This window comes from Morus notabilis, unplaced genomic scaffold, assembly GCF_000414095.1.
Source record: "Morus notabilis unplaced genomic scaffold, ASM41409v2 Scaffold411, whole genome shotgun sequence".
NCBI lineage: Eukaryota > Viridiplantae > Streptophyta > Magnoliopsida > Rosales > Moraceae > Morus > Morus notabilis.
Window position 1 is genome coordinate 45,014 of NW_010360523.1, and position 18,511 is coordinate 63,524.

Sequence of the window (18,511 nt, forward strand, 5' to 3'; positions counted from 1 at the left end):
TTATTGCTTTTTAGCAAACAAGAAAGAAACAAGGAAATAGTGCAAACCAAGCAAGCAAGTTGCAAAGTTGGGGCGGTTTGTGGGACTGCTGAGAGATGATCAACAAGTTGTGCGGCTGCGTCCCACATACATTAATTAATGTATTTATTATAACAACATTTTCAACCTTGTTCTCATTATATCCATATATATATATCATTATATATATACATATATATACATATGATTATATCTATATGTGCAACAAACCCTTCTAGATCAATGTTGCAAAAGAAAGAGATCGGTTAACTAAAGCTTGAAAGTGACTTAAACCGCCGAGAGAAAGATAGATAGAGATAGGTCGATAATGACATGTCTCCTCGCTATGGAGCTAGCCCCAGAACCTTACTTTTGTATTATTTTATGTGTATATATATAATTTTTGGTGGGAGTTCCCTCCGACGTAACACGTAATTATAAAAAATATAACATGATAATTATTAAATGTGACATTGATTTTAAAGAGAGAAATAATACCAAAAAAATTTAATCATTTAAAAACTATGTTACACTTCTATAATGTCAATGTTACGTTCATTAAATGTCTATGTTTTTCATATCTACATGTTTTGACGGAAGGACTCTGAGAAGAACCGTAGAGAAAACATATATATAATATAATGCATTTGTGGGACATACATAACTTAATCATTACTTGTGAGGATATAAAATACTTTTGTCTGTTATTGTTCCATCTCAAATGTTTATCTCCTCAACATCTAAGACTTATGTTCTAGGGACCAACTTTCGTCTTTTGCGGTTGTGATGATATGGGAACCAAATTATATGACACCCTATCATACTGTAGCATTTGTATGTCACTAATTCTTTTTTTTTTTTTTTTCCTTCCACTTTTCTTCCTAGACCAAAGGTTATGTCGCTGCTGATCATAAGAGGACATACCATTAGGTTGAACTAAATGGGGGTTACGGGTATTATATATGTGTGTGTTTCCAAAAAGTTGAAGAAATTCGAGCAAAAAAAAAAAAAAAAAAAAAAAAAAAAAAAAAAAAAAAAAAAAGAAGAAGAAGAAGAAGAAGAAGAAAAGATTAAAGAGATGACAAACTTCGCCAATATTGGACGCTAAGGGTAATTAACCGAGGTAACAATTGGGAAAGGACACTTAATTGGGTTGGAAACTATGACGTTTGGTAAGGAGATTCGTTCCCTGATTTGAATCATGGTTCATGATTCGCTACAGTATTTTCTCTCACAAAAAATACACGTAAATCGAAAATAATTCTAATATCATGATTCTAATTCATGATTCTAAATCGAAAATGGAGGACTACTTGGGAGGAAATTTTTCTAAATCCTCTCGTGTTGGATGGATTAATATTCTAATATTTTTCACAATAATGACAGAAAAAGTGATGTTGGCATTTTTTTTCTCAATTCAATTGATGTCGGGTTTTTTCTTTTACCCAATTGAATCATTATCTCAAATATCTAATCCAATCTATTAGATCGGATCGGATCGGATATCTAATTTGAACAAGCTTGATCAGGTCATTTTGTATTAGAGAAAGTTATGGCCAACTGAAAAAATTAATTAGTATCAATTACTATCACAATTAATTAATTTTTCCAATTTAAAAAATTAAACAGTCGGATGGCGCAACAGAAATCAAAAGATTTGAATATAATCACAGGATACTAACACATGTGGCTATGAATGATAAATTAAATCTAATAATTTAATACCTCTTAAGAATGAAAACAAACTTCTGATAGAGCTTTTTTAAGAGAATCGCCTGAGAGCTTCAACCATGGTGTTGTCACTTGCACATTCATCACCTGGAGAATCACCAGCTCTGTTGACCACGATCTTCGACTATCTACTTTATAGGTGTCACAGCGGGATACCGCATGGTTACCGGTAGGCTATCATAAGTAGTTTGAAATTTTAGTATCATATTAGGATACTGATGATCACTAGTTGCTATTATCAATATCTTACTATCATACTATTAGGGATACATTTGGTATTCTAAATGTGTTTGGTATTTACTAAGGGGAGTGGAAATAAAAATGGCTCTTTACAAACAGCAGCTTTCATATAAACTTTTACCTCATTGTCCTTGTATTTTTTTCTTCCAAAATTTATGTTTTTTTCTTCCCCAACCTATCTCCTCACGCTCTTCTTCCACCCCCTCATGGCTTGGTGGCGACCAATTGATTGACAATTAGCTAGATGATTGTTGGTTATGTGGCAAGCTACCATTCGTAACCTGCAAGGTTACTATTAGTTACATTTTCTCTACCCCAACCCCTCTCTCTTCATTTCTGTCCTCAGCCACCCTCTCGTTCTTCTTTGTTAACGATCAACCAATGATTACTTGCCAGGTTATTGTTGGTTACCTCTCACGCTACCATTTATAACCTGGTAAGCTACTATGGACTCTAGTTGATAGTCATCAGGTGTCACCCAATAGGTTACCAAGGATTGAAAGCCTACTAATAAGGGTTGTTAGAAAGATTAAAAGAACAAATGCATAAAAGAACAAAGCGCTGAAAAGTAGGTGCCATGTCAAAAAACGAATTCGCTCGGTCGGAATCAACCTAAATATAACTTCTTATTTGCTTTCACATATATTGTATAATTATGTTTTGTTTAGTAGTTTACCCTCAAGACCTTTGGGCTCTTAGGGTCTTTTATCCACTCTGTGCATTCCCTTTCACTCGCAAAACATCATTCTTCTCTCTCGCCCCAACTATTTTTGCTTTCACATCTGAAAAATGCTGGTGTCACTATTTTTATCACTTTTCTTGTTACTTTATGTATTTATTATTTGACACGCGCACTCTACTAACATGATATATGATTATTATTTAAACAAAAAAATGATATAGTAGAGTTCATGTGTCAAATAATAAATATTGACAAAGAGAGTGATGACTAATACATATGTTTATTGTTTGACACAAATAATAATTTGTATTAGTCGTTAGTGATAATGATATAGTAGAGTTCATGGTCCCATTATCAATTATTATTGGCATCCATCGAAAAGAAAAAGTTGATAATGGGACCACTCCTGAGTTCTAGGAATATGTTGCAACTTGCACCTGATCAATTTAGACAACAAGATTCAGCTAATTAGCCGTAGTGACTCCTCTCCTTGAACTTTGATACACTCTCATAATCATTCTTCTATTAATAATGCCACTGATCAGCTTTCCAATTTGCAAGGAATTAGTGGATCAAGTTTGTGAATTATTGTGTAATTTGTTGTCCTCAGACAAAAGAGCAGCAAACTCTAGTTTACGAAATTCATTTAGAGAAGGAGGGAAAAAAAGAAAAAGAAAAAGAAAAGAAGAAAATCAGTAGGTCGGGAGCGACCTAATTCAAAGGAGAATGCTTTGGTAGAATTTATTTTGTGTGAAATCAGCAATTATCTTTTGGTATCTTATGAGAGAAGGTTCTCGAACTGGGTTCCGACCGAATAGAGCGCGGAGCGAACCGATGGTCAGTACCTCTTTACTAGGGAAGGGGTTTTCGGGAGATGGCTCTGGTTCGTGCGCATTAAAAGCAGACATGAGTGGTTGTCTTAGCACACATTGACTCTTTTTTCTTTTCTGTTCAAGAATTTTTATCTTCTCGTTACTTATAATTCGCTTTTGACTTGGAATTTGGCCTCACAGAGCCCACTTTAGAGTCTTCGCCTTCATATAACAAAAAGTGTCTGCCCCTCAGGTCGCCAAACAAACTACGATGAGAGTTTCGGATGGTGTGAGTTTGTTAAATGCTCGACAAATAAACTATGTTTGTTAACCAAGTTTGTTCAGTACTGGTCGTAACGTAATGGGTTAGTGGGGAAAAAGCGGACCGGGATTTAAAAGAATTAGGCGGAGTGTTTGTTCCTGAATGACGCCTCTAAATCTGTTGACTCATCTGTATTTGTGTATTTTTCTAGGTCGGCTGACCGTGGTCTTGTTCGAGTTTAAGATATTTCCCGCTCGGCCGAGCTTTTGTAGGCCGAAGCTAATATAAAATAATATTCACTCAAGTTATATATATCTAGTAATCGACTTAGGTTAAATGTGATGCATCTTTGCCTAGATTAACCAACATGTATAATTAGCCTAGGCTAATACTATAACCATGAGAGATAAACCCACTTTCTTAATTATATATAGTTTGTTTCAATTGATAATGCTTTACTAGGAAACTATATTTCTTGTAAAAACTTTACTCACCACATTTTTAAACACTTGAATCATTAAATTGCGTTTGAATCTTATAAATAGTTTTATATTTCAAATCTGTGTTCTTAATCCTATTTTGTAACTAGTAATAAACAATAAAAAATACATGGCATGTTGTTGAATATGGATAAGATCTCCACTTCATATATTACGTATCTTAGACATCTAGAAGCAGAATTATACGGCATAAATTCTCATATTATATCAATAGTGTTACTTGTATATTCAGCTATTCAGTTTTACAGGGTAGCTATTGTCACGTGATTCTCATCAAATATAACATGTTAGACTTCACAAAATGAGAATATTAGAAGTGGGACATATATACTCTTTTCGTATCTTTAAAGGTTCATGTTTTCCACACTTTTCATATTAACTTCTATATATATGGATCAATATTTCAACAATATCAAAAACTTTAGGTGAAAGTTACACAATTTAAATGTGTTCTCACTTTCCTTCCCATCCCCCTTCAATATTATTCTAAAGTAAAACGCTGAACCTTTAAATTAGATCCTGGATAGAGCCCGTAGACCATAAAAAAGAATATTAAATGATTAAGTACAACTCAACCCTAGGTGCCACATCAACAAGTAACTCTCTTAAGATTCGATCGCTATAAAGAAGCGTCAGACATAAGAAAAAGGTCGGCCGTTTTGAGAAAAATAAAGAATGGACATGAGCTCGACCGCACTTATAAACGTAAGCGAAGAACCTATGGGAAGCAACTACAGAGTCAAGACTACACAAAGATAAAGATCCGAATGACTTTCTCTGAGATTTACTACTTGTAATATAAATATATGAAATTTAAATAAAGAAACCATCTTGATTGATTGTTATCTCTATCTTTTGGAAAACTATCCTAAAAGATAGGGAAAATATCCCAAATTTGAATAAGGAAACAATCAGGGATAGTGACCGAGGGTATAAATAAGGGATTATAGATTAGAAAATCCCTAAGTCTCATCTTGAGTATTAGAGCGTGTAATTCCTCCGAAAATAGTGAAATTCCCATCCTCCCCACAATGAATGTGTAACTCTCAAATCGAGGGTGAATCATTATAATTATCACGTGTTCTTTCTTTTTAACCGCTTTAATTGCTTTAAATTACATTTTAGATCAATTAATTCATGCTTACAGTTAATAAATTTGTTATTGTTCTATTGATGAATTTTTACCGTCAACATATCTCATGCCATTATTGAAGTATTTAACTATAGTTTATTTTAAATTATTTGTCTTACTTTATAAAATTTCTCGTCGTGGGGCAATTTATATAATTATACGTACAAACCCTCCACGGTACAATAGTATTCGATCTAGGAGAGATAATCTTGGCATATGAGAGTTTGACGCATTTATATGAGACAAGTGGATACCTTACTTTATGCATTGACAAGTAAATTTTAGATATAATTTTTGTGTAAATATTATTTCAATAAAAAAAATTGTATGTGTAGTTAATCATATGAATTGTGTACAAAACAAGAACTGCACAATATCATGACATTATATCTATTTACGTTTATTTATAGTTGGGAGAGACAATAGAATGGTGAGACACAAGGTAATCTCCCTCTGATTAAGAGAGAATATGGTGATGGTAAGATCACGTCACCTATTTGCATTTTTTTTTTCCGTGTCTAAGTTGGTCGAGTCTCTTAATTTTAAGTTTTGTTCATTTCACCGATTTGAATTTTCAATTTTAATTTATTACAGTTAAAAACTCTTATAAAAAGTTACATCTAACTTTTAAAAACTCAAATCAATAAACTGAATGATGCCTTAAATGTGCGAATAAGTTTCTCTAATCTCAATTACACGCTCTCACTAAAATAAAATTTTTAAAAAAAGTTGGCTGTGGGTTTTTTTCTGTTTCAATTAAAAAAGCACGTCATCATATCTTTGGTTGTTAAGTTGCTCAATCAATAATATCTTTCCCTTTAAGGTAAGTTCAAATGTTTTGTCCACTTTGTTAATTACGTCCCAATTTGTAGGAAAAGCTTCTTTAAATATATAAACCGACTGATCGATAATGAACAAAAACATTTTAAATTGTTCTAATTAACAAATGAAATGTAACTTTAAACCGGCCATATTCACCCAAAAAAAAAAATATAATAATAATCAAGCAGTCCGAACCGTGACAAATTATACAAGAGAGTTTTTATGTGTTTAACTTCAAGACAATAAAGAGTTGACATATATAGCAAGCTACTTATCGATCTGTGGAGTTAGTTATATCCAACAAAGAGTTAAACTGATTATTAATCAATTGCATACTTGATTAATAATTTAAAAGTAAAACCTCCCTAATTTGGCAGTAGTCCAACATAAATATTTTAGGTTGCGGAAATTAAGCTTAGGCTGTATTTGAAATTGATCTCATTTTTATTTTTTATGTTTTTTGAGAAATAAAAAATGAAAATGTTTTTAAAACGACGTTTGACTCAATAAATGTAAAAAGAGGAAATGAAAATGATTTTTTGGTTTAGAGTAAAATGAGAGAGAAATGAAAAACGACTTTTAGTCGTTTTTCATTTTTATGTTTTCGTTTTCTCCTCTCTCGAGTAGAGAGAAAAAGAGAGAGACATTAATGGGTTTTTTTATACTGAAAATATCTCTTGATAAAACTACAAAACACATTTTCAAAAGTGATTTCTGTCTAAGATTGAAAACATTTTCATTTTCATACAAAAAATAAAATCATTTTGGAACGAGTTCCAAACGCGCCCTAAATTTTTGCATGTGATTAGACTTTCTAATACTTTTCACTTCAGATATATATCCAATTAAACTAAATAATCAGTTTAATTGGAGAAAAATAAATAATAAACTTCATTGATCGTCTTGCAATGTTCTTTTATCAAATCATTATTAAAAAAAAAAAAAAAAAAAACCGGAATTAAAGTTACTAAGGTTTTTCCTCCTTGATTAAGGAAGATTTTGTATTACGTTAATTTAAATTAGTTGTTTCATTGATATCAACGTTATAGATCTTTATATCAACAGAGCTGTCAGAGCAAAAAACCTTACCTTTAGAGTTGTATTAATCGCATCCCTAAACATGAGGAAAAAAAGGGAAAAAGATGAGGAAAAAAAAAAAAAAAAGTATAGCATCCCTTTTTTGTTAGGTTGGTTGGTTTGTATCAATTGTTATTATCGTCCATCGCAATGTGTCCACAACTTGATAATAATACAGATGGATAATTCCTTTTTAATATAATAATAATAATAATAATAATAATTCAATAATAATAATAATAATAATATGACAGATTTCAATCTCTCTACTCCTAAAATTACACGACATTCTCTTGAAACAAATGTCACCATTAGTGAAAACAATTGTTTTTTGTGACATAATAAAGCTCATATATGTGATGCTAGGCCAAACATTGGAAGATAATAACTTATAAAATCTCATGGTAAATTACATTTAAAAATATGCAATACGGATGATGATTTGTTCCTCTATTTATTATGAACACAATATAAAAAAAATCATCTCGATCGGAATTAAAACGAAAAAGTTATGATATTTTTAAGTTAGAAATTGAAGAGAGAGAGAAAAGTAGAATCAAAACTATTTTCACTATAGAAAACAAATTGTTAGAATTTATGAGGTCGTGAATTCTAAAATCTAGGGATTTAAACTATTGTTAATCGTTTAAATTGTCCTCTATTAAAAATCAATTTGAATATCAACTACGTTTTGAATCCTAAACAATAATCCAGATGGTTAAAACAAACAGAATTAAGATCATTGTTATGTTAAATAAATTTCATGTTACGCTTTTTATTTTTAAGAAATAATATATATGTGTGTATATATGCAAACACTTACCACCAAAAAAAAATGCGTGTGGTCATATAAACCCATTTGGTGTTCCTTATGTAATTATAAAAAAAAAATAGAAATAAATAAAATGGAAAAGCACGAATCTCATCGAGTTAAAAATTAGATTTTATCAGATCTTAGTTAGAATCTAGTATACTATAAGTAAATAGAAAAATTTGTATATAAAAATACAAATAAATAAAATTATTTGTGTATATACACACCAATATCGATCTATTAGAGCATCTCTAACCATATTAAAGAGAAATTATCCGTTGGATAATGATGAATTGATTGTAAAAGATATTAGGAGTCTTATTTTTAGTTAATTGATTGTAGAAGATATTATGAGTCTTATTTTTTAGCTCCAAGAGTAGTTGTTGTTTTTTCCTTTCAGGATCGGGAAACAAAGTGACCCACACTATAGTGACTTTTGTCCTTTTTTTTTTTTTTTTTTTGTTTTATGATTGATGTTAGGGAGAAAGAGAAAAATAGGTCAAGACTTGAGATGAATTAAAATTAATAGGTCAATAGTTTACATAAGTTAATAAATATGCCAAATTACTGTTTTCGTCCATAACTTATCTGGTTATGAACCATAACTTGACAAGTTATTATCCATAACTTATCTGGTTATGAACCATAACTTGACAAGTTTGTCTATAACTTATCTGGTTATGAACCATAACTTGACAAATTATGACCTATTAATTTCTATAACTAAAAATTAGCCTATATACTTTCTTAAACTTTTCATACCGGCCTATTTCCTACTATTTCCGTTGATGTTATTCCCACCTTAATCTCTTCACCTTGTATTAACCAATCTTCCCCATTAATGAAATTCAGTTATTTCCCTAAAAAAAATGGAAAGAAGAAAAATAGAAATAAAAGCATGAAACATGTTCTCTTTTTATATTTTTATCTTATTCTTCTCATTTTTGTTTTTTAAATGAGGAAAATCGTGTTTTGGATAATAATAATAGAAAAAAAAAATGAAACGTGTTCTTAGGGGGAACAGCGAAAGTGCGGAATGGATTAGAATTCCAACTCATGGCCAAGCCGGTGCACATTCAGCAAGGATTGGTGACACTACGAACACCTTAACATCCGGCATTCAAAGTCAAAGCTGGAGGCAAACACGTAATTCCGCATTTAACAAGTCCCATTACTATCACGCCTTTGCCTCACCTAACCCCACAAAAATTCATCAACTCAAGTAACGTTGAATAACGATTGACTTTTGATTCACGTGTTTAAGTTAAAAATTTTAAATTTGAATTTAAGGAGACGTTTAGTTTATAAATTAGAATCATTTTTTATTTACATGTATATTTTATGAGAAAAAATACTTTAATAAATAATGAATCATGATTTAAATTATGATATGAATTTTCTTACTAAACGTATTTTAAATTTTGTAAAGAGGATTTATTGATGAAAATTTTTTTATTAAATTTTTTTTTGTAGAAAGAAATATTATAATAAAATTAAAATTATGAGTTTTTCATGAAACAACTAGATTCTACAAAAATTTAAAGTCTGTTTAGTTCGTTAATTTGAGTTTTTAATTTGAGTTGAGATGTGACTTTATGTGAGAGCTTTTTATTGTAACAAAAAAGTTAAATGTGACTGTTTTTTAAAATTTTGTAGTGTAACAAAACTCAAATTCTAGACTCAAATAGGTAAAATAAACGGAATCTTATTACCTTATTTGTTATTATTTTATTCATAATTCACGCGTGCCAACACTTTGGTTTGGGGCTGCAAATGCAGAAACAAATTCATTAACGTGCGTTCCAAGTCAAGTGGACTTCATGCCACTATTTTGGGGGGTTTAATAAATTTTTTCAACTATGATTTAACTAGGGTATTCAAATTAGGCAGTTACCCATTTGTTTTGATGTTGATTAACTTGGTTGATTTGACTGTAGTTTACTGTTTTTAATAATTTGTCTGTAAATATAAATATGCAAGTCCAAAATCACCTAATACTGCGTACTTTTACAAGAATCAAGAGCTGTGGAAATACCATGATCGATACGAAAGGCATTTTTTTCTCCCTTCAGTATACGTCGTCAGAAGAATTTTTTCGGTGAGGTATGAAGAATATTCTTAGCATCAATTTCGTATTATTTTAGGACTTGTTTAGCTTGCTGATTCGAGTTTATATGTGAGAATATTTTATTGTAGTAAAAAAATTAAATATGACTGTTTTTGAGAATTTTCTACTGTAATAAAACTCGAATTCTAAATTTAAATTAATAAAACAAATGGAGTCTTAGGCCTAGTTCACTTCGCGGATTCGAGTCGAGACGTGACATTTTGTGAGAACTTTTCACTGTAGCAGAAAAAGTTAGATGTGATATTTTTTAAAAATTTTTTACTGTAAAAATTTAAAACTGAAAACTCGATTGGTGAAATGAACGAGGCCTTAATATGTTATGATTTTGATGTGATTTGAAGATATGTGTGATTTTAATTTTGGTTATTTTTATGTTCACAAGGCACTTAACACGCACTTAAATGCAAGTTTATCAATTTTTTTTCATAGATTTATTTATCAGCATTAGACTCACCTTAACAGGCGCTTATCAATTATTATTATATTTTAAAACATCGATAACAGCATATCGAAACACGGAAAGAAAAAAGCTGGCCTGGGCAATTGGCAGACGGCAGCACCAGTAAATTTTTTTTTTCAATTTTTATATACGAGAAGGGTCAGAACTGTGTCGTTTTGTCCACGGCGGCTACTTGATCGTGCTGGTATGACCGGCTATCTCCGGTAAAAAAAAAAAAAAAAAAAAACCCCTCCCAGTTGGTTCCGTCATTCAGTTCGTGTTTCCTATCCTCTCTCTCTCTCGACCTCTCTCTCTATAAATAGAGACTCTTGTGGAAATGGATCTTTTTTTCTCCTCTCTCCATCATATATACTTGTCCGAACGCCGACATCTCTCCGGCGAAGTCGCCGACCACCGTCCGATCATCTCGCCGGCAAAATCTCCTCCCCCTACTACTTCCTCTTCTCCATTTCTGCTATCCGTGAGGTCAAACCTCTTCAGCTCTCCGACGCTTATTTTCCAGTTTTTCCTCGCGTAATCGTTTCATCATTCTGAAAAACGCACAGATCTGCTTTGTTTGGTTCATAGATTCACGAGTTTTCCCTTCGATTTCTGTTCTCGAATACTCTTCGTAATGGCTGATTTTCCCCAATCTTGATCTACTTTTGTGTACTCACATTTTTTTTTCTCTACTCTTGCGTAGATTTTCTTCCTTTTTTTTTTGTCCGAGTAAATGTGGTTTCGAGATTTTGTTAGAAAGTTACCAAATCAATAAGCTAATTCATTAATTAGAGTTTTCATCTTCAGTTTTTAACCCTTCTGTCTGTTTGTTCTTATCCGCTAGTTGACTTTTTAATATTACTCAAAATCTCCTTTTATAGACGTTAAATTTTGCTTAAAATATTTTTTAATTCCAGTAAAAATTTTTTTTTTCTTTATTTTATAATTTTTCAGAGTAGGTGATTGTTGTTGTAGTTTAGCTTTTAGTTAATTTATATACCAAACTTGTGCTTTATTTTTTTTCTTTTTTGGTTGTGAAACTTTGACAGATTTCTGGGTTGAAGGAGGAGAAATGGAAGGGACCAAAGAGACCGGGCTACGCAACGTGGGCTCGCATTGCTCAATCTCCGACAATGACGACTACGATCTGTCTCGGCTTCTGGACAAGCCAAGGCTCAACATTGAGAGGAAGAGGTCTTTTGACGAGAGGTCGCTCAGCGAGCTCTCCACTGGGCTGGGCAGGGTCACCCTTGATGGCTTGGACAGCGCCTACTCGCCCGGGGGCCGCTCCGGGTTCAACACGCCGGCGTCGTCCGCCCGCCACTCCTTCGAGCCCCACCCGATGGTCGGCGAGGCCTGGGAGGCCCTCCGCCGCTCTATGGTTTACTTCCGGGGCCAGCCGGTTGGCACCATTGGTGCCGGCGACCATGCCTCCGAGGACGTCTTGAACTATGATCAGGTGAAGCTTTGGGCCCTTATGTTTTTTATTTTTAAATTTTGTGGAGATTTTGTGGACAAAGAAAGAGTTTGAGCAAATGGGGTCATGGGTATTTGCTATTTAATTTAGGAGCCCAGAAGTTCTTTCTATTAGCAGTTTTGTTGGTATTTACGGATTAAGTTTTATTGTTCATTAGGTTGAAGATCTTAATAGAGCAAGTATAACCCATCTTTTATTTGGGGATAAACTGGTGGCATCCTCTAAGATCCCATGATATTCGTTTAGATTTATATGGGTATTGATTTTTGCATTTAATCCAAGTTACATGGATGCATGTTTCACATAACATTGTATGGTGGGTTACCTGATGAAAGGACTGATATCTTGGACATAATTGTTTGTTCTTTTTTTTTTTTTAGGTTTTTGTACGGGATTTCGTACCGAGTGCTCTGGCTTTTCTAATGAATGGTGAACCAGAGATAGTGAAGAACTTCCTGTAGTGAAGAACTTCCGGCTGAAGACGCTGCTGCTTCAAGGGTGGGAGAAGAGAGTAGATCGGTTCAAGCTTGGGGAAGGTGTAATGCCGGCTAGCTTTAAAGTTCTTCATGATCCTATCCGGAAAACAGATACCGTTGTTGCAGATTTTGGTGAGAGTGCAATTGGAAGAGTTGCTCCTGTTGACTCTGGTTTCTGGTGGATTATTTTGCTGCGTGCATATACGAAGTCAACTGGGGATTTATCCCTGGCAGAAACACCCGAGTGTCAAAAGGGAATGAGGCTTATATTGACTCTCTGTCTGTCAGAGGGATTTGATACATTCCCAACTTTGCTTTGTGCCGATGGATGCTCGATGATTGATCGAAGAATGGTAAGATTTCTTGAACTTATCATTCTTTGTGATCTTTCTTTATATGCATATCATAATCTTTGTAGTGTGTTACTTGGTCTGGCAAGCTCCCTACTCAGACTCAGGCATAGATATTTGATGTCTCAGACTCTCAGCAGCCAGTTATTGGTGCAACTGAGGATAACTTGAGTAGCTCCGAGCTGATAGGGCTTCCTTGTTAACATTCTTTTATTCGTTGCAGTATGAAATTTCTTCTAAAGTCAAAACAGAAATAGATAATCTTTCATTGGCATGGAGCATTAGTTTTTGCATATGATGTCATTTATATTTCTAATAAGTGCTCTGTGAACACCTGATTGATGCTTGGCTTTCAGGAGACTTGTTTGAACACGTCTAGAATTCATCAATGTGGAAATTTGGAGGAGAATGTTTAGGTTTAAAATTATTTAGTTTCTTAATCTAACAAATTAGGTGGCAAGATTTATATTTCCCCTTACTGTTGCTTTTTTTGTTTTTGTTTTTTAAGATTCATTTCACATAGAACGTAATGATTTTTTATAAATGTTTTAGGATGCTGCAAAAAGAAGGGCAATTTTTATTTTTCTTTGCTTTCAGTTGTTACAGAAATTGGAAGACTGTCAAGCCTCATAAAAGGCTAAATGCATATCTCCAGGAACCCTATGTTTTTCTTTTTTCCACCCCCTCCCACTCCTAAATGACTTTGGTAGCTGGTTATTCTTATTAACGTTTGAGTTTGAATTTTATCCTTTTGTCATACTAATGGAATTTAATTCTAGCTAAAGAGGAATTATATTTGAAATGAGACTTCTTTATTACCAAATTTTCATACTAGGCTTTAGCACTATAAACAGCCAGTCTTTGCAAGAGATCAATGAATAACTTTCTTTAAAAGAACTTTTTTATCTTCTCATTCATTATAGATAGTAGGTAATGAATTTTGTATGCGATGTTCCTATAGGGTAAGGTTGTCTTGATGAGATTCCTAGAGGTTTTTCTTAATCTTCATGTGAGGTTCTTTTCAATATCTAAGTGAGCTTCCTAGGAGAGTATTTTGAGATTTGTAGGAACATTTTATTTTAACTGTATCAACACCTAAGTCCAATTTCATCTATAACTAGGCAGGTTCATATATTAGCCGCTACAAATCTCATTCTAAAGAATCAACTTACTTCACAAACCATTTAGCTTTTCCCTCCATCTAATTCTGAGAAGTCAACTTCTTACTCTGTCCTAAAATGATTTAGGCGTTGTGTTGAAAACCATTTCTGGAGCCTCTGGTTTTGTTTTATTTCAATTATAGGTCATGAAGCAGCTACAAATCCTTCTGATTAGCAATATACACTCAATTTTAAATTGATAGTCCAAATGTAGTGGTGTCAAGCACTCGCTTGTACGTGGTTGTCATAAATCAAAGACTGATAAGTGCGTCTGACTGGATTTTATTATTGTGCAATTCTGTCTTTGTCTGACTGGATTTTCGTATTGTGCAATTCCGTCTTTGCTTACAATATCAATGGATAACCCAATGTTGTCTATGGAAGTTTTTCATTTTTGGCTTGGTTTGTTTTTATTTCTTATTATAGTCCTTGTTTATTAAAAACAAACACTCCAGCATGCTTGGTAAAAACGTAGAACTTGATTTAGCTTTTTACATTGATTATCTTAGAGCACAACATATTTTTTGCTTTCACTCACAAATCTCTCTTTCCATTTTTACGTTCTTGAGGCCATTCTTCGTGTTGGAAGGTCAACAAGATTGACAAGGCAGAAATTTGTACTATATGCAGAAGAATTTCACTCTGAACTTCAATTGTGACTCGCTAAGGAAATGATAGTTCACTAATAGCTGAGAAGTGAGGCCTAAAAGATGAAGCTGCATTGACTTATGGATTTTATATTTAGTGTTTCACCAAGTTATCTGCTTTCATTTTCTCCTCAATAATCCTTTCCTTGGATCCTGATAGTGATTGTGCTTAAGTGACAAGGATGCTTCTGTAAACTTTCTTGGCAAGTTAATGGGTTTCAAATATAAGTTTTATCCTACAAATCTTCGTTGCTTGTTTGCGAAAGTTTTCTTGTTTGGTGCTCTTTGGATGACATGTTTTTTATATATAAGTCCCTAGTCCGTGTGTTTGTCTCTGATCAATGACTACCAAGATTTTCTTTCTCGAAAACTAAATACATTGTTTGCCGTTTCAAAGAAACTTTTGAGTAGAATACCACTGACTTGGATTCATTCTTTTAGAAATAGTTTTAACTGTTAAACCTTTTTAGATGGTTCTGTGAATATATCTCCTTTTTGTGACAATCAAATTTTGTCACATGTGGGACTTTACTGTATGCTTGACAGGATAGAATCCCTCAAACATTGTCCTAAGCTTTATTAGCAGATACCATGGCTTGAATCTTCTGGGAAGTAGATTAATTGTCTGTTTATCTCCTATTGAGTGGAGAAAATATTTTCAGTGATTGCCTAAAGGATGTGGGATGGCCAGGGGGAACGTTTGCTCTCTGTTGGAAGAGTTTTGAAAAGGTTGTAGATTTTAGGATTGGTTTGGGATTAATGTTTTGTTTTGATGATTCCCTAGGGCTAGATAAAGCTCACTTTATCCACAAAACCAGCTCTTATTCTGTCATCTATTTTTAGTGAAAATTTGTCATCTATGTTAGTTCTATTTTATTTTCTTTCTGCTTCCTTTATATTGACATAGCAAATAGCATATCTCAAAACATAAAACTGATTTGTGAGCAAAGTTCTGTTTAACGAGTAACCAGTATATGCTCTGGAGTCGCTTGTTTTGCATATTTGACCAATTGTTTTTAAGGAAACAGAGAAAAGAGTACAAAAAGGATGATAAGTGTTGTTATGCATTACTGACAACATTAAATTGTATATCTACTTATTAATGGGGTAATATCTTTCTATCTTTCTCTTGTATTTCATGAGTATCAATTATTCAAATTTTTAATAATTGAATGACTTTGGTTTTCAGGGTATTTATGGTTATCCTATTGAAATTCAAGCTCTTTTCTTTATGGCATTGAGATGTGCTTTGCAATTGCTAAAGCATGACACAGAAGGAAAAGAATGTATAGAGCGAATTGTCAAGCGTTTGCATGCTTTAAGTTATCACATGCGAAGTTACTTCTGGCTCGACTTCCAACAATTAAATGACATATATCGTTACAAGACCGAGGAGTATTCTCACACAGCAGTAAATAAGTTTAATGTGATTCCTGACTCGATCCCATATTGGGTATTTGACTTTATGCCAACACGTGGTGGATACTTTATTGGCAATGTCAGTCCGGCAAGGATGGATTTTCGATGGTTCTGTTTGGGTAACTGTGTTGCAATTCTGTCTTCCCTTGCTACTCCAGAGCAATCAATGGCTATCATGGATCTCATTGAAGAACGTTGGGAAGAGTTGGTTGGGGAGATGCCTTTGAAAATATCTTATCCTGCGATTGAAAGTCATGAATGGCGGATTGTAACTGGTTGTGATCCAAAGAATACCAGATGGAGCTACCACAATGGAGGATCTTGGCCAGGTATCCTCTTTCTTCCATCACTTTTCCATATGATTTCTTTTGATAATAACAGGATGAAGTTCATAATTGTTAAACAAGAAGGGAAGTTTATTCATCGGTGTGCGGCTGAGACTATAGATAACACTGATTTTTTTTTTTTTAATGTGAATTGACATTAAGTTGACAGACAAACTCATAGTAACTGGTTTGCAAGTTCTTATTTGTTAGAGAACATTTTATCTTTCAGATTATTAAACCTTTCAATTAGGATTTCGGTAACAATGCAAGTGTACTAGATAGAAACAAAGCGTTTTTCAAAATATGACACGTCAGCTAAACGTTTATTCTCTGCTACAAAATCCTGAATCATAGTTGTCTTTTCAAGGACTTCATTCTTGCATTATTGCACGTGCTCTCCTTTTCTTTACGTTTGTGTGGACTTCTTGTCCTCACTTTTCTTTGTAATCGACTTTCATCAATGAAAGGTTGATTCTTATTATTTAAAAAAAAAAAAGAAGAAGAAGAAGAAGAAAAAGAAAAGAAAATCTTTCCAATCAGGTAATAATTGCATTATCACATGGGTTGTCCGATAAAAGTTTTGCCCATATATTTGTTCATGTTTTGGGCTAAGGGTTTAAGAAATTGCCCTTGGGAAGTCCTATTGACTGGTGGACTCTCAGGGGATAGTTTTGTACGAGAACCCTGACGGACTTGGCAAGTTTGGCTTGAGTTTGTATTTGGTTGCATATATGCCTGCTGTTATACATTTTTAAGTATCATTTCAATATTCATCTAGCATAATATTGGTTATATTTTCTGTAGTTGTCCAAATTGTACTGCAAAAGACAATTTACTCCCCTTTCTAGATAGTGGGATTCTTCCTCCCAAACAACTTGACCTTGTATTCCTCTTTTCTTATTGCACTTGTTTTTTCTTTATCCTTTTTACTGTTTGTATTACATTGAATTCTAAGTTCCCTTTCATCCTTTGTTTCTCTGTGTTACTAGAATTTAGAATTGTAGAATCCAGAAGCATCAGTAACTATCACTTAAAATGTCAATAAAATCTGTGTATGATTTTAGTAAAGAATCATGACCCTTTTGCAATATTTCTCTTCTCATTTCGATTGCAGTGCTTTTGTGGCTTCTAACGGCCGCTTGCATTAAAACGGGGCGGCCACAAATTGCAAGAAGAGCTATCGAGCTTGCCGAGAGTCGATTGCAGAAGGACAGCTGGCCAGAATATTATGACGGAAAACTTGGTAGATATGTGGGTAAGCAGGCAAGGAAACAACAAACATGGTCAATTGCAGGGTATTTGGTGGCAAAGATGATGCTAGAGGATCCTTCGCATTTGGGGATGATCTCCCATGAAGAGGACAAACAGATGAAGCCACTTATTAAGAGATCAGCGTCTTGGACTTGCTGATAAAGTCGATCAAGTACGTTAAAATAGTGAAGAAGAATTTGAGAAAACCAAAGGGTGAGCAATCTTTTCAATACAAGAGTACTATTCTTTTTGTGGTTTGTCCTTGCACTTTTAAGGTTTGGTATTGTGTACAATAGTACCTGCCATGCGGAGACTACTTTTTTCTCTTCAAATAAAAGATATGTTTGAGACACGCTTTGATTATTTCCGTCTCAAGACTGTGACAGCAATATGCAAATGGCATTGCTGATCAATAACTTTTGTTATTTGCTCCTTATTCTTACTTTGATGCAAAATAGACTGATTTTATTGGATAGACTTTTGAGTTAAATTTTTGCTGCCTTTTTTTTTTCTTTATTATGGATCTATGCAAGTAATTTGTCCCTTGTAAATTTGTATGCGCTCTTTAATAACCAAAGTACATTTGACAAAACGATAACTAATGCTATTGTTTGGTAGAAGAGAAAAGTGAAAAAGAAAAAACCGAGGGAAGTGTACTTGGATGAGAATGATAGTGTACCTTGTTTGATAAGAAGGAAAAGAGGAGGAAAGAGAAAATGTAGTGGATAAAAGTTGTGGTGGGTCTCAT

General features: G+C 33.3%; 1 protein-coding gene across 1 annotated transcript; it reads left to right on the forward strand.

Moving 5' to 3' along the window:
* Positions 1-11,264: 11,264 nt before the first annotated feature.
* LOC21390259 (probable alkaline/neutral invertase D) lies at positions 11,265-18,253 on the forward strand. The gene is given in 6 exon segments (XM_024164682.1): positions 11,265-11,288; positions 11,707-12,116; positions 12,515-12,592; positions 12,595-12,963; positions 15,957-16,515; positions 17,627-18,253. Coding segments are annotated over 5 exon segments (1,689 nt in total). The 5' UTR covers positions 11,265-11,288; positions 11,707-11,729; the 3' UTR covers positions 17,923-18,253.
* Positions 18,254-18,511: the final 258 nt, after the last annotated feature.